Source organism: Miniopterus natalensis, chromosome X, assembly GCF_054644295.1.
Source record: "Miniopterus natalensis isolate mMinNat1 chromosome X, mMinNat1.hap1, whole genome shotgun sequence".
Classification (NCBI taxonomy): Eukaryota; Metazoa; Chordata; class Mammalia; order Chiroptera; family Miniopteridae; genus Miniopterus; species Miniopterus natalensis.
Genome location: NC_142103.1, coordinates 60,607,388 through 60,623,938, shown reverse-complemented (window position 1 = coordinate 60,623,938; position 16,551 = coordinate 60,607,388). Strand labels below are relative to the sequence as shown.

The 16,551-nt window shown below is 37.1% G+C and overlaps 1 protein-coding gene and 1 pseudogene across 2 annotated transcripts in view; both read right to left on the bottom strand.

Annotated features, from left to right (window-relative positions):
- The window catches only part of OPHN1 (oligophrenin 1), a 507,400-nt gene that overhangs the window by 98,333 nt on the left and 392,516 nt on the right, over nt 1-16,551 (bottom strand). For both annotated transcript variants that reach the window (XM_016203882.2, XM_016203883.2), the window contains 2 exons: nt 10,468-10,526; nt 9,253-9,358 (listed from right to left, as the gene is read on the bottom strand). In XM_016203882.2, the coding sequence (XP_016059368.1) occupies nt 9,253-9,358; nt 10,468-10,526 (165 nt within the window). The remainder of the gene's footprint in view (nt 1-9,252; nt 9,359-10,467; nt 10,527-16,551) is intronic.
- Nucleotides 1,598-1,898, bottom strand: LOC107530208 (transcription factor BTF3 pseudogene; annotated as a pseudogene).

Below are 16,551 nucleotides of genomic sequence, written 5' to 3'. Positions count from 1 at the left end.
CTCTCTCTCCCTCTCACTTCCTCTCTCTGAAATCTATAAAAATAAATTTTTAAAAAAGTACGTGGATTTTCTTCTGTGTAAATTTCCCTATTGGAATTAAGCCTACTTTTATTTGCACTCTCCCTAGAACTTTTGATTTTAAAGGTTTTCAAACATACAAAATGTTTGAAAGAATGGGCATTATGAACAATCATACTGTCTAGATCTGGATTCAAGAATCAACATTTTTTTCTTTCTGTATATATATTTCTGAACTATTTATTTATTTATTTACTTATGTTTTCATTGATTTCAGAGAGAGGAAGGGAGAGATAGAAATATGGATGAGAAAGAAACATCACTGATTGGTTGCCTCCTTCACGCCTTCCACTGGGGACTAAGCCTGCAATCCCAACCAGCATGTGCCCTGACCAGGCATTGAACCATGACCTCCCTGTTCATAGGTTGATAACCACTGAGCCACGTGGGCTGGGCTAAAAGTAAATTGCTTCAACCTTAAATACCTCAGCATTCATCTCCAAAGAACAAATACACTGGCCTACAAAACCACAATAACACTTCACATCTAAAATTTACAATAGTTCCTTATCATCTAATGTCTACTCCATATACAAATTTTCTCAAATGCCATGCAAAAAGTTATTTTACAGTTGAGTTTTTCAAATCTAGATCCAATCAAATTCACGTACTGCATTTGATTCTGTTTCTTTAGTCTCAGAATGTAGAACAGTGCCCCTATTTCTTGTTCCAGGATATTGACTTTTTTTTCTTATTTTTTACATTTATTTTTATTATAGTTGACATACAATATTACATTAGTTTCATGTGTACAATATAGTGATTAGACATTTATATACCTTGTAAAATGATCACCCTAGTAAGTCTAATAACCACCTGTCACATAGTTATGATATGATATTCTTTATCTGAAAAATGGGGGTAATAATTATACTTAATTCTAAGGGTTGTTTGGATTAAATGAGATAATAATGTAAAGTATCTACCACAATACTTACTCCATAGTAATAGTAGCCTAATATCAGAAAACCATCAATATTATTTTTAAGTTCAAGGGCAGTCATTCTCCCTTATTTATATTTTCTCTTCCTATATTACTTAACTAATGGTGTGCAAATTGTAGACATTCGACACTGACTTTTTTGAAAAGTCCAAACCAGTGTCTTATAGAATATCAAACGTTCCGTATTTTTCTATGTCCTGTATTTTGTGTAAACTGGAAAGGTAATTTGATTTGGGGTAAACATTTTTGGCAAACATATTTCAGTTTATGTTGTGTATTCTTACTGTATCCCAGGAGGAGGCACGTAAGGTCATTTTGTACTATTATTAGCAATGCTAACTTTTGTGTTGTTTCAAACTTTATTCCCAGGATTCTCCAGCATAATTAGCTGCAAAGAATGATTTGTGTATAAGCCAAAACTGAAGAGAGCTGCAGTGCCCAAAGGGTTTGGAATTAAAAAAAATTAGAGATCTAGATTTTATCAGATCCATAAACAAAATGTGAAAAAGCAGTCAACATAAAATAGCAGCTCCCAGTAACTTCTTCAAGTTAAACTTCTTCAGAAGTTGACTGAATTCAGTTTGCTTCATTCTTGGAAGCCTCACCAAAATTCTCTACAAGATCTGGAACTTCATCATCATTATCTTCTCCAATAGCAAATGGTGCTTTTTCATCCACAGATTGTTTGGGCAGAGCTTCAGCCAGCCTTCTTAAACTAGTCAGACTCTGTCCCATGCTGGTCTGAGATGCTGGGTACCAGAACTTCTGTCAGCTGCTGTGTCTAGGCATGATCTTTAATGGTGAAAGTGTTTGCTGCCAGAGATGCCTGAACATTAGGGCTGGTAAAGGGGGACACTGTTCCTTGGTTTGTGAACATATTTACCTCTTCAATACCAGAAATATTGTTTACCCCTAACTTCTTTAAGGAGAACTGAAGTTTCTATCATGTGCTGTAGCTGTTCTGTGAATCATCTTCTTTCTAGGAGAGGTTCCTTTCCCACCAATGCACATTTGTACCTGTGGTTTGGCGAGCTTTTCCTGGTTCAGGATAATTTCTTACCTCTTGTTGGAGAGGAAATGGGGCAGCAAGGGGAACTAGGGTTGGCACGCAGTGGGTCTTGGGCAGAATTGGCTGAGAATAAGCTCACACACAAAGAGATGAAAGATGGCAGCTCAGTGATGCTAACTGATCAATTAATTAAAGTGGTGTTTGCCAGATAGCTTCACTGTAAAGATACATTTTTCCATTTGTAATTAGTAAGTAATCTATGGGTAATACATTAAAACTATGTGAATATCTTGTTCCTGAACAATCTTTTACCCAATGGTTTTGATCCATGCCTGAAACAGCTAGGGCACTGAAGTTGCAAAGCAATAGTTTTTCTAATTCTATCATTCCTCCCACATTTATTAGCTGGCTTTCTTCTTTAATAAAGAGCTTTCCTAATTCTCCCTACTTCACATAGATTTTATTTATTCAAAGAGTTATAATCACATACAATATTTATTATATTTTATGTCCAAGCAGCCCCCAGATGCAGTGAGTGCCACCCTTTTCAAGCAGGTCTCTGTGTCCTTGTGATATGATGCACTTATTAGTGCTCGTACTGTTCTTTGCTTACAAAAGTACACTTTATCCAACCTTGTCCCATAGCTGGCATCAGTCATTTCTCTAAGAAACTTTGGTACTTTTGAGAAGGGAATGTTATTTATCAACAAAGGTCAGGGCACTATGTATATCTATTGCTTTTTTGGGTAGAATCACTTCATGATTGATTTACAGTTCTTGTTGTTTTGTTTTAATATCGGGAATTCATACGGCATTCTCAATTCAACATTAGCATTATTTTTTTTTCTTTACATCTTGAATTTTGTATTTTTATCTTTTTTTCTTATATTCTATATATTGGCTTATGATAATATTAATAGTATTTGTTTTTTACTTTATCCTTGTGAAATATATATACATAAAAGAGTTTCACATTATAACAATATTACTAGTACTAATGAATGCATTGGTGATGCTTACAATTTTTTTCACTGCTATTTTAGAATATATCTCATTAAGAATGAGTCAGAGGAGATTCAAAGATGGGGGTGGATTGAGTGGAAGCTACACTGACACTCTCCCAGGACCAAACTGGAATTACAACTAACGTACAGAAAAACCACCCTCAATAATTAACTGAAGACTAGCTAGAGAGCACCCTCATAACCAAGGACATAAAGCAGACATCACATAGAGACTGGTAGGAAGTATGGAGGAGCAAGAGGACTGGCTGGACTCCCACAGCAGCTGAAATTCCTAAGGGATATCTTAGCTGTGGGGGTTCCCACTGAGAACTCTGGGGCCTAAATCCCAAGATGTGCTCCCCAGCCCAGAGCACCAGAACTGAGAAAGGTTCCAACATAACATCTGGCTGTGAAAAGCATCACGGTTTCTGTCTGCCAGGGAGAGACAGCTGAAAACACAGGCACCCGCTTGAAGGGCCAAGACACAAAGTTTAATGTGCAGCCAGTCACCTTTGGCTCTGGCAGAGAGAGGGCAGAGTGGACTAGAGTGGTGTGAGGAGAATCTAGGGTTGTGGGCTCTGGAGATAGAGCTCAGAGGGCAGCCATTTAGATTTCTGTGCTTAGTCATTCCCCCATACTGCAGAGGCCATCTTTCTCAGAGGATATCTTACCCATCCAGGCAGCCTTTGCCTGGGGGGGAATAATTGACCCGCTCACTGGAAAACCTCTCACCCCACCACTGCGTCTACATCCTGAGGCTCATTAAGAGACTTCAAATAACAATCAGCCTCTGGGTGCTTCGAGTCTTTGCCTGATCTGATTCTGGACCCAGGGCTTGAAGAGCAGAGCTTGGTGGACAACTTGATCCTTTCCAAATACACCCAGCTCCAGCAGAGGGAAACATTATCTGTGAAGTGGAGTGCAGAGAGCTTCAGAAAGAGTACTAAAGGCCAGTCACAAACCACGTCTGACATTGGTCTGTATCAGAGACCATCCAAAAGACTGGGAGTCCCAGAAGATCTACCTAATAGAAACAAACCCAAACAGACAGCCAAAGTGGGGCAACAATAAATAAGCCCCAAATGAAAGAACAAGAGAATTCTCCAGAAGAAAAGTTAAATGAGGTGGAAATAAGCAATCTACGAGATATAGAGTTCAGAATACTGATTGTAAGGATGCTCAAGAACATGAGAAAAGATATGGAAACTATAAAGGAAATTAACAATGACATAATAAAAATAAAAAATACATTGGAAGGAATAAACAGCAGATTAGAGGAAGGTGAGGATCGGATCAGTGAATTAGAAGACAGAGTAGGACAAAATCACTCAATCAGAGATCCAAAAAGAAAAAACAATTAAAAAACAGGAGGACAGTCTGAGGGAGCTGTGGGACAATGAAAAGTAACAATAGGAGTGCCAGAAGATGTAGAACCTGTTTGAAGAAATAATGGCAGAAAACTTCCCTAACCTCATCAAGAAAAAGTCACACAAGTTCAGGAGGCACAGAGAGTCCTAAGCAAGAAGAACACAAAGAGGTACATGCCCAGACACATCATAATTAAAATGCCAAAAATTCAAGACAAAGAGACAATCTTAAAGGCAGCAAGAGAAAAGAAATGTGTTACCTACAAAGAAGCTCCCATAAAGCTGTCAGCTGATTTCTCACCAGAAATTCTATGGGCCAGAAGGGAATGGAATGAAGTAATCAAGGTGATGAAAAGCAAGGATCTGAAACCAAGCCTATTCTATCATTCAAAAATAGATGGTGAAATAAAGAGCTTCCCAGACAAAAAAAAAAAAAAAAAGACTAAAGGAGTTTATCACCACCAAACCAGAATTGCAAGAAATGTTAAAGGGACTGCTGTAATAATAAGAAGAAAAGAGAGAGAGAAAGATAGGCAAAAAGAATTAAAATAGCTATAGATTAAGTACCTACCAATAATAACCTTAAATGTAAATGGATAAAATGTTCCAATCAAAAGACAGAGGGTAGCTGAATGAATAAGGAAACATGACCCAAATATATGCTGTTTATAAGAGGTCCACCTCAGAACAAAAGGCTCATACAGGCTGAGAGGGAAGGGATGCAAAAAAAAAAAAAAACATGCAAATGGAAATGGAAAAAAAAAAAAGCTGGGGTAACAATACTCATATCAGACAAAATGGACTTCAAACTGAAGGCCATAACAAGAGACAATAAAGGTCACTACATAATACTAAAGGGATTGATCCAACAAGAGGATATAACCCTGGTAAACACATATGCACCCAACATAGGAGCACGTAAATACATTTAAAAACAAAACAAAACAAACTCCTGGGATACTTTAAGGGAAAGATTGACAGCACTACAGTCATAGTAGGGGAGTTTAAAACCCCACTGACTTTACTGGATTGATTTTCCAGACAAAAAATCAACAAGGAAATAGCAATTCTATACAGCACATTAGATCAGATGGATTTAATTGATATTTACAGAACATTTTATCTCAAAGATGCAGGATATACATTGTTCTCAAGTACACATGGGACATTCTCCAAGATAGATCACATGTCAGGACACAAAATAAGTTTCTACAAGTTCAAGAAAATTTAAATCATATCAAGTATCTTCTAGAACATTTACACCATGGAATACTATGAAGCTGTCAAAAAGAATAATCTCTTACCCTTTGACACACCATGGTGGGACCTGGAGAGTATTATGCTAAGAGAAACAAGCCAGTCAGAAAAAAACAAGTATCACATGATCTTACTCATACATGGAATCTAATGAACAAAATAAGCTGATGAACAAAATAGATCCAGAGACATAGAAGCATGGAAGAAACTGAGGAATCTCAGAGGGAAGACAGAGGTGGGGGGGCGGGGAAGGGGAGAGATTAACCTAAGAACTTATATGCATATATGCATAACCCATTGATACAAACAATAGTGTGCTGAAGGCCTGGAGGGGGGCTGCAGGATGGAGGGGATCAATGGAGGGAAAGAGGGACATCTGTAATACTTTCAATAATAAATATAAATTAAAACATAAAAATAGTTGTAAAAGAAAAATGAGTCAGAAGACTGCTGATATGTTAGTTGAAATAATTCTTTTCTCCATGTGTCTGTGTTATCAATTTGATAAACATTTAAATTTCTTTGCTTTATGCGTTCAGTTTTAGGGTTTGTAATGTTTTCCTTTTGATCAAATTTTACTTTTTGGTTATATTAAACAATAATATGGCTCAAAAGTCAAAACCACAGAAGGAGGTGGGCTTAGAGGAATCTCCCTCTCATCCATATCCTTTTCACTCTATTCACCACCTGTCCTCTTTAGTAACCATTTTTATTAGTTTTTTTTTATAACAGCTTTAGTGAGATATATTTCACATACCACAAAATTCACCATTTTAAAGGGAAAAGGGTATGATTCAGTGTTTTTTAGTATATCACAGAGTGGTATAAACATCACTACTATCCAATTCTAGAACATTTCCACCACGCAAAAAACAGCCATAACCATTAGTGTCACTAACCACTTCCTCCCATGTTCCCACGTCCCAGTCCTAAGCAACCACTAATCTACTTTCTGTCTCTATAAATTTGTCTACTGTGAACACTTCATGTAAATGGAATCATAGAATATGTGTCCTTTTGTGTCTGGCTTCTTTCACTTAGCATACTGTTTTCAAGGTTTATCCATATATCATTACTTGATTCCTTTTTATAGACGAATAATGTTCCACTGTATGTTTATATCACATTTTAGATTTTCATTCAATTGATGGTCACTTCTCTTCAGTATATACCTAGGAGCAGAATTGCTGGGTCGTGTGGTAAATATGTTAGCATTCTGAGTCATTAGTTTTTTTAAATTATCTTACTGTGCTTCATTTGACAAAAGAAAATACGTGTTTACATATTTTTTTCCTAAGTATGTTTTTTATTGATTTCAGAGAGATGAAGGGAGAGGGAGAGAGATATAAACATCAATAATGAGAGAGAGTCATTGGTTGGCTGCCTCCTGCACAACCCTCACTGAGGATCAAGCTTATAACCCAGGCATATGCCTTGACCAGAAACCAAATAGTGATATCCTGGTCTATATACTGTGTTTTACACCTTTGTTGTTGTTGCTGTCTGTTTTACATGCTGGAAATTTGTAACAGATCCTGGAAATCACTACAAATAACAAGTCCTTAGATTTTTTTCCATTCTTTTTCATGACTGTAAAATACAACACTGTTTGAATATACCATTATTTACTCAACTCGTCCCCTATTATTGAACATTTGTGTTGTTTCCAATCTCTTGCTACCAAAAATTATGCTGCAATGATGAATCTTGTGGATATGTTATTTTTTGGAGGGGTCTCCAAAGTAAATGCTTAGAAGTGGGATTGCTGTGTCAAAGGGTAACAATATGCAGATTTGTTAGATATTGTCATATTCCCCTCCTCTAGGTCTATATTGCATTAATACCAGCAATGTATTAGCATACCTGTTGCCCCAAAGTCTCATCAACAGAGAATACAGTAAAGCCTTAGGAGATGGTATCTCAGTTTTGTTTTAATTTGCATTTTTTTCTTAATATGAGTAAACCTGAGCAGTGTTTCATTTTTTCTTTCTATTTCTTTGTTCTGTATGTTCATGCTGGCTCTTGATCATTTTGTTCTGGGGATTTTAAGAACCAAGATACTTGCAGTAAGACCAGGTGGCCAATCTTTGGGTGGAGGGTAGAAGGTGTTGCTCACCTATTGCTAAGAGGAGAATCCTCAACTAAGTCCTTGACTGCTATCACATATTGAGACTCTTCAAAAATCAGCTGGAAGAACTCTTCAAGATTATCTAGTTGAGTCCCCTCATGTTACAGATGAACAAACTGAGGCCCAGAGAGTAAGTGGAACTTTCTTAAGGGTACATAACAAATTAGTGATACCGCTGGAACTTGAACACAAAGTGTTTCCTCCAGGGCAACTTCAAATCATATGTGCTGATTTTTGTACCTTTACTGAGATTATTACAAACAACTTTTCCAAAAGAAAATATAATCTTAATATTCTCTAATAGTCCAAATTGCAAACATTGGCAACAAATATAAAAGTCATCCTCTTGTCAATTCTGCCTATTTATCTGCATTAGTGTCTATAACATTCATTAAAAATGTAGAATGTCAGAGCTGAATCATATCTCAGAGATATTTCATTATATCACAGGGAATGTGAGGTCCAGTGATGCAGAGTGATCAGGATTTATCACAGAGGGAGACCAGGAGGGCCACTTAGCCTGGAGCCTCACCTTTACCAAGGGCCTGAATTCTCTGTGTTTGAGATCCTCTCCCAATGAGGTTAAAGTGTATCATCATTGCATTTTTGTGAGTGTATGGATAACTTTATTTTTTTAACTACACTTAAAATGCACAAAATTTTTCTAAGATTGTTGTCTCATTTATTTACTTTTTAATATACCAGAAGTGGCCTAGAAAGTGACCTTCCATGATCATCAAGAAAGCTAGTAACACAACAAAAACTAGAATCCAGGTTTGCTGACTCTTGGATGGAGTACTTTCTGCTACACCATACTGCTTCCAAAGAGGCAGCAACTGACCATTTATGAGTCAGCTAAATTCATCTTTATTCATATCATTGAACCCTCTGGGCAGGAAACACTGAAGTGGGGCACACATGCCCCTTACACCCATTACCATGCCTATTCTATGGAATGCTGCTGTCTGATCTGGCCTTCCACACCCAAGCAAGAAGTTGACTATAATTTTAATAATAACTCCCATTTCTTGAAAACCTCCTACATGCCATGCAGTTTACTTGTGTTCATTCAAATCCCCACAACAATTCTGCTGTATGGTAGGCAATACTATTTCAGAGATGATCAAACAGAGACTAAGAGAGGTTTGCCTAACATTTTACAGCTAAGTAAGTGGTAGAGTTGGAATTCCAAACCAGGTTTATCTGAGAGCAAAGCCTGTGTTCAGTCCATTCTACCTAGTGTTACCCCTCAACTGAGACAGCCCCTCAAATGAGATGTGTGATGACTCTAGGAGGATATATACAAGGGTCCAGGCAAAATCGCCTTCCTTACAGAGAACTCAGCACACCCAGGATGAAGCAGTTGAGGGCTGGGACTTAGAGATGGCAGGCAGTTTCTTTGCAGTGCTACCATGTGGGCCAGTCCTCTAATATGAACTTTTCCTGAAACTCCAGAAGTTACTTACTTGACCAAGTGCCTTATAAGAAGTTCCAGCATCTCTCGGTTCTTATCTGGTAGCTTATATACCAAGGAGTGAATAGCTCCCAGCCGATAATCCAGGTTTTCAGATTCTGAGAGAGAACAGAAACAGAGAGTTTTGCCTTCTGGGCAATTGGATCAAGCAAACTCTCACACACACATGCACATGCAAAGATAAACAATAAGAGATGCAGAGAGTGTCAGAGAGATGAAAAGAGAGAGATAAGCAGGCACAAAAACACAATGGCAAAAAGATATACTAAGACACAAAGACACTGAGACAAAAAGAGAGAGAGGAAGACAGAGAGAACAAAAGGCAAGAAAAGAGAAATAAAAATAAAGAAATAGTCCTAGAAAGATGAAGAAATTAGAACAGAGAGGTGAAATATGAGAAGACAAGGCTGTCTTAGAAGCAGATAGAATTCTGGGTACAGAAGGTCACTTCTAACGTTTCATATGTAAATTTCTGGATGGAAGCCCTTGCCCACTCATCATCTTTGTGGTACTGGGAGGTATGCTCCTGCCTCTGGGTTCCTAAGAAAATCATTAAGAGGGCTCAGAGAAAAAATCAAAGGTATCTGGCCCCAACATTCATTATGAGGACAAGTCCCATGACTCTTTTTCTTGTAAACCACACAGGGCACAATGCAGAAGTGTCATGTTGAAGCCTCAGTCAAAATTTTTAATGCTTCTCCAGTTGCCAAATTTTGGGGTGATTCTATATGCCTTATTTCCCATGTTCCTTTCCACCTTCACCTGCAGTTTTAACATCTAGAAAATGTGATGCTAGCACTAACAGATTAGGAGTAATGACTCACAACATAATTGAAAAGCATTTAAAAAGGTAAAGTGCTGAAAACAACCTGAAACAGCAGGTGTAATGGAACCATTGTGCTTTCCCCTGATAGTGTAAGCCAATGTTCTTGTTTGGATGGAAGAGGCACAATGGATCAATAAAGTCTTTGCACCTGTCACATCCCCAAGTTAGCCAGTTTTCTCCAACCTACTTTAGCAGTGACTTATGAAAAATAATACAGCATTTGAGTTAGACAGCAAGCAAGAATACTTTCATTTGGAAGTGGGTAAAAGCCTTGGTTTATTTTTTCACTCAATTACTTTCCCTCAAGCATTTTTCTAGGCTTATTGCTGTAAATATTAAGAAGCAAGGACAACACAATTAACTGGTAACATAAATACTTACTGGCAGCAGAGACCAGCTCTTTATGTAGTCTATAGGTCATGACAGGTTCAGAAAGATTCCTGAAATTAATGAAAACTGTAAGTTCCTTTGGGAAGGGAGTAACCAGGCCTCAGATTCCCAGTTCTCTGGGTAGCAAGGCTGAAGTTTTTGAGTCCTGCACTTTAGTGTGACTATACACATTTTTCTCCTCATCTGAAATTTTGTCAGAGGAATCCTGTTTTCCTAGTAATTCAACAGAAGACCTGTAAAATTATGGGTTGAGACCTTGATCAAGGTCTTTAATTCATTCCCCAAAATGAAGAGGCACAAACCAATCCTGCAAAATTCCAAGTGGACCTACTCTGAGTGCTACTATGAAGTTTTTACAGTTTGATAGCTGCTTAGTGGCTTTCACATCTGTCTTCTCATTTGATTCTTCCAATGATCCTGTGTGGTGTAGCAGTTATTCAAATCCTCATTAAATAAAGGAGGAAACTGAGGCTCAAATAGGTTCATTTAGTAAAAAAAAAAAAAAAAAAAAAAAAGTAACTTAGTATATATTTGTGTCTGGCATTGTGCCAAGTACTGAAAATCCAGAGATAATTATGGCATAGTCCACACCTCCAAGGAGCTAATAGTCTAATTGAGGAGAGTGTCATATACAAAATTTGTAATACAACAGGACAAATGTGATGATAAAATAAAGAGAAGTTGTTGGTGGCTCAGAGAAAGAAAGTAATCTACTAAAATAAATAAACAATAATAATAGCAGACTCTTCATTGTTCTAAGTGATTTATATACATTTACTCATTTAATCCTCACGTCAGCCTTATAAAGTATGTATTTTTTAAAAAATATGTCTTTATTGATTTCAGAGAGAGGAAGGGAGAGATAGAAACATCAATGATGAGAGAGTCATTGATTGGCTGTGTCCTGCATGCTCCCTACTAGGGTTCGAGTCCGCAACCCAGGCATGTGCCCTGACCAGGAATTGAACCATGACTTCCTGGTTCATAGGCTGATGCTCAACCACTGAGCCACACTCACCTGGCAGTAGATATTCTTAATATCTCCATTTTACAGATGAGAAGCTGAGGTTCAGAGAAGTTAGATAAATAGTTAATTCAAGACCACACAGCTAATAACTGCAAAACTAGGCAGTATGCCTAGAGTCCATCCTCTTAATCACTATGCTATACTGCTTGGCACTGTTATTACTGTAGTAATCCAGGTGAGAGATAACAAAGGTCTAAATAAAAATAGTGGCATTAGCGACAGAAAGAAAAGGTGAGGAGAGTTATTGAAAGACAGTAAAGACAGAAATACAATGATTGGGTTGTTGGTGAGGGAGAGAATAATCTGGTTTAGGTGACTGGGTAGAATAGAAATTGATTCAGAGGGTAGCAGAGATGCTAAGTCAGAGGGGTCACTGGGATAGCCAGAGGGAGATGTCTTTTTTATTTTTATTTTTTTATATCTTTATTGATTTCAGAGAGAGGAAAGGAGAGGGAGAGGGAGATAGAAACATCAATGATGAGAGAGTCATTGATTGGCTGCCTCCTGCACACCCTAGACTGGGGATCGAGCCTGCAACCCGGGCATGTGCCCTGACCGGGAATCGAACCCCGATCACCTGGATCCTAGGTCAACACTCAACCGCTGAGCCACACCTGGCCGGTCGAGGGAGATGTCTTTTAGAAAGACAGATGGAGTGACCTTCTGGATCTGAGAAGTAGAGATAAAAATCATGAACCCGGGAGAGTGATTAAAACCATGAGAACAGATATGGCTGCCAGAGATGGCTACCTGGCAGCCAATAGCTACATGATGCTTTCCAAAATTTATTTGTCCAGAATAGTAAATAAAAAGAAATGGAATTGAATCAGTCATCAGAATATAAAAAATTGAAATATTTCACATAAAAATCCATATTTTATTCCTCTATTAAAAATCTGAAAGATATAGCTACATTGGGTCCATATGGTTATTTGTGGAAGAATACTGTTGTTTATATATAAACAAAGGGATTGCTATACAAATAAAGGTTCCGTGTACAATATGTTTAATATGAAAGTAGTCTACTTCACACTCATTTTCATGTCCTGGCTCCTGTGGATATCTAAATTTTCCATCGCTCCAGTGCAGTAAAAAGAGAGGAGAGCCCTGGGAAATAGCAGATAGAAAGTTCATTAATTAATGGGACTGCTAAAAATGGTCAAAGAGGCCCTAGCTGGTTTTACTCAGTGGTTAGAACATCGGCCCACTGACTGAAGGGTCCCCAGTTCAACTCGAGCCAAGGGCATGTACGTGGGTTGCAGGCTTGATCCACTGCCTGGGTCAGAGCACGTACAGGAGGCAATAAATTGATGTGTCTCTCTCACATCGATGTTTCTCTTTCCCTTCCACTCTCTCTGAAAAGCAGTGGAAAAAATATCCTCGGGTGAGGATTTAAAAAAAAAAAAAAGGTCAAAGAGGCGGGAGAAAATCCAAAAGCAAATGATATAGCAGAATCTAAAAGAGGAGAAAGTTTCAAAAAGGGCTTCTTAACAGCTTCAGATAATCCAAAGATATAAAATAAGGTAAAGACTGACAACTGTCCATTGTGTTTAGCATTGAAGGAGTCACTGGTGACCTTGCCAACAGAAGCTTCAATGGAGCAGAGAGGCATATTGCAATGGGTTAAAAAGTAAGCCGGGAGATTAAGTAGGGGTAGGGAGGGTGTATTACTTCATATACTGAAGTTTAGCTTGAAAGAGGGTGAAGCATCTCTTTCATTAGGTAATCTTGTCTAACTTCCTGCCTCCTATTAATATTGTCAAAGATTCTCAATTTTTTAATCTCAGGCCTAGAACTCTTTGCTGAGTTTCATTCCTCTATATTTCCCATATATCCAATTGCCTGTTTAACATCTTATCCTGATTTCTTCAAAGACATCTGAATTTGACATATCTAAAACCTAACTTGTCATCTCAAATCTAATAATTTTCTTGTTTCCCAAATCATAAAATGCATGACCATCATTTGGTTGTATGGGCCCAAAACATGGAAGTTATTGTTTTATTTCCCTACCCCTTATCCTAATATCAAATTTTACTCCCCAAATCTCTTTTTATAATTTTTTTTTAAAAAAATTATACATTCAATATTATTCAATAATATTCAATATTATTCAATAATATTATTCAATAATACATTCAATATTATTTTGTATTAGTTTCAGGTATACAGCATAGTAGTTAGACAATCAGATAGCTAAATCTCTTGAGTAAGCTTATTTCTACTGCCATCCCTGGTCCAAGGAGAAACACAGTCTCTTTCCTGGATGACAGCAATACCCTGCTAATTGGTTTCCACCTGCACCTATTTTGCCTCCCTCTAATATGATCTCTATTTTTCCCCCCAAAATAAAAATCTTATCATGTAATCTCCTCTTTAACACTTTCAATACAGGGGTTGGCAAAAGTAGGTATACAGTTGTTCGTATGGAAAATAATACAATAATAAATAATAATACAAGAATAAAGTCTGTTTTGCATACTCACAACTGTAAACCTACTTTTGCCCACACCTGTATATTCTCATTCATTTTAAGATAATCTCAGACCCCAATTCTTACAATGTTCTATAAGGTCTTGTATGATCTGGCCCCTGCATATCTCTTCCCTCCCTCTCTACACTCAATACCCCACCTATACAAGTACATGGAGTTTCTCGAAAGGGTCTTACTCCTTCTTACTTCAGGCCTTTACATGTTGAGTTCTCTCTGTCTGGAATAGCCTCCCACAGTTGACTCCAAGTTATAATTCAAACCTCAGATCAAACAAACAACCAGAATAAATTAGGTCTCCCTATTACTTGCCTTCACAGTATCCTGTATCTCTCCTTTGGAGCACTTATTATAGTTTGTTATATTTGTATAATTATTTGTCTTTTGTCTGCATCCCTCACTGCTCTATAACCTTTTTAAGGTCAAGGACCACACCATTCACAGCTGTATGTCTGCCGTCTAACACTAAGCTAGATTTAGAGTAGGCACTCAGGACATGTTTATTGAATGATTTAGTGAATGGTGGATTGAATGAATGAAAGGTGGCACAGGGTGAAGGAGATGTGCACTACTAGAGCATATTTATATGCTGAGAGGAATGAGCCAGTTGAATGAGAGAGGTTAAAGATACAGGGAAGAGAAGGGATAGTTTTTAGAGTATTTTTCTGTAAATGTTGGAAATAAGGGGTGAGTTAGATACCTAGAACACAGATGGGGGAGGCCTATTCTGAAAATTCTTATATCTTTGAGAAATCTTAAGGGCGTTGATTAGCTAGTGCATATTAAAGGCCAATAAATAACAGTCTTAAGAATTAATATCTCTTATTGGGGGTGCTATCCACTCATACTTTCAGGCTCAATTTTCCTATCTTTCAAAAGGGCTACACTGTTTTTCGAGGGATGAGCTGGAAAAGATGTGGGAAGGGACTTAAGCTATATAAAACTTTGAAAAAATTGATTCCTTTGAAGGAAGCTACAGGCAGAATCATTTATTCCCACTATTCTTATCACCACAAGTGTCCTGAAAATATGCATAACAGATTGTTCTCTTTCTTTAATAAATTACCCTAATAACTCCAAGAAAGCCACAGTCCCTGGTGGTAAGAAATAAGATGCTCCAATACCAGTGGCCTTACAAGTCAGAGATATTTAGGTTCAAATAATATGATTTGTGACCATGGATATTACTTAATAGGAAAGGGGGTGCACTTCAATTTCGTCTCTAAAATGAGTATTAGTGCCACCTACCTTATATAGGGATATTGTGAGGGAAAAAAAAATGATATTGTCAGTGTAAGCAAGTAGAACACTAGCTAGCAAAGAATAAACCTTCTAAAAACAGTACCTTCCTTATTTGGCAGATGCAAGAGAAATACACCTGGAAAGAGTATTCATGTTCACATAAAGTTCTAGGATGATGCAACGGCAAAAGGTCATTTAACAGCAATATCTGGGACCCAATCTATTTTGGATTAATGATATTTCCCAGAGCTTAAGTATATATCTTAATGACTAAGTACAATAACTTAAAAGAAGACAATTTAGCACATAAAGTATGGTAGATACTATAGAACATAAAAATTGGTAAGAAATAAATATGTTTAAAAGTATGTAAGTAAAAAATATTTTTACATAATATAAATTTATGCCAGTAAACTGAGCAATATATTCATCATGATTGTGAATCCACAAAATTTACTGGGGAATAAACTTTTTTCCCTGCTGTTGCCACTTCACTTAATTCCAACATTTTTATGGTTGTATTTTATAGTTTTTTTCCCATTATGTCAATTAAAGTATTAGATATGAAACCCATACACAAATGCACAGATTATATTTGTACAAATTCAATTTAATGTTTCAAAATGGTTATTATTAACCAAAACATGTTGGTAACCTTAAATGGTAGCAAATCCCAATTTTAAAAGTGAGCCCATAGTGACATCAATATCTGCACAATGGCAAAACATAAATTTTAAGGATATGACTTTTAAAATAATTTTTCCCCTAAAAAACCCCTCATGGACACAGGCAACAGTATGATGATTACCAGAGGGAAAGGGGGGTGGAGGCAGGTAGAAGAGGGTAACGGAGGGATAAATGGTGACAGAAGGAGACTTGTCTTTGGGTGGTAAAAACACAATACAGTATATGAATGATGTATTATAAAAGTGTATGCTTGAAACCTATATAGTTTTGTTAAACAATGTCACCTTAATAAATTCAATAAAAAATACAATAATTAAAAGAAATTAATTTTCCTCTTAAAAAGACAGTTTTCAATAACAATTCTATTATTTTGATGCTTCCTTTGGTTAAATTCCCAGATTTAAAAAATGCTTTCTCTATTCTTCCTGAACTTGTGTGTCACATGATCTCACTCATATGTGGAATCTAAAAAACATAATAAACTGATGAACAAAATAGATTCAGTGACACAGAAGCATGGAATAGACTGAGGAATCTCAGAGGGAAGGTGGGGGTGGGGGAGTGGGTGGGAGAGATTAACCAAAGAATGTATATGCATAACCCATGGACACAGACAGTGTGGTGAAGG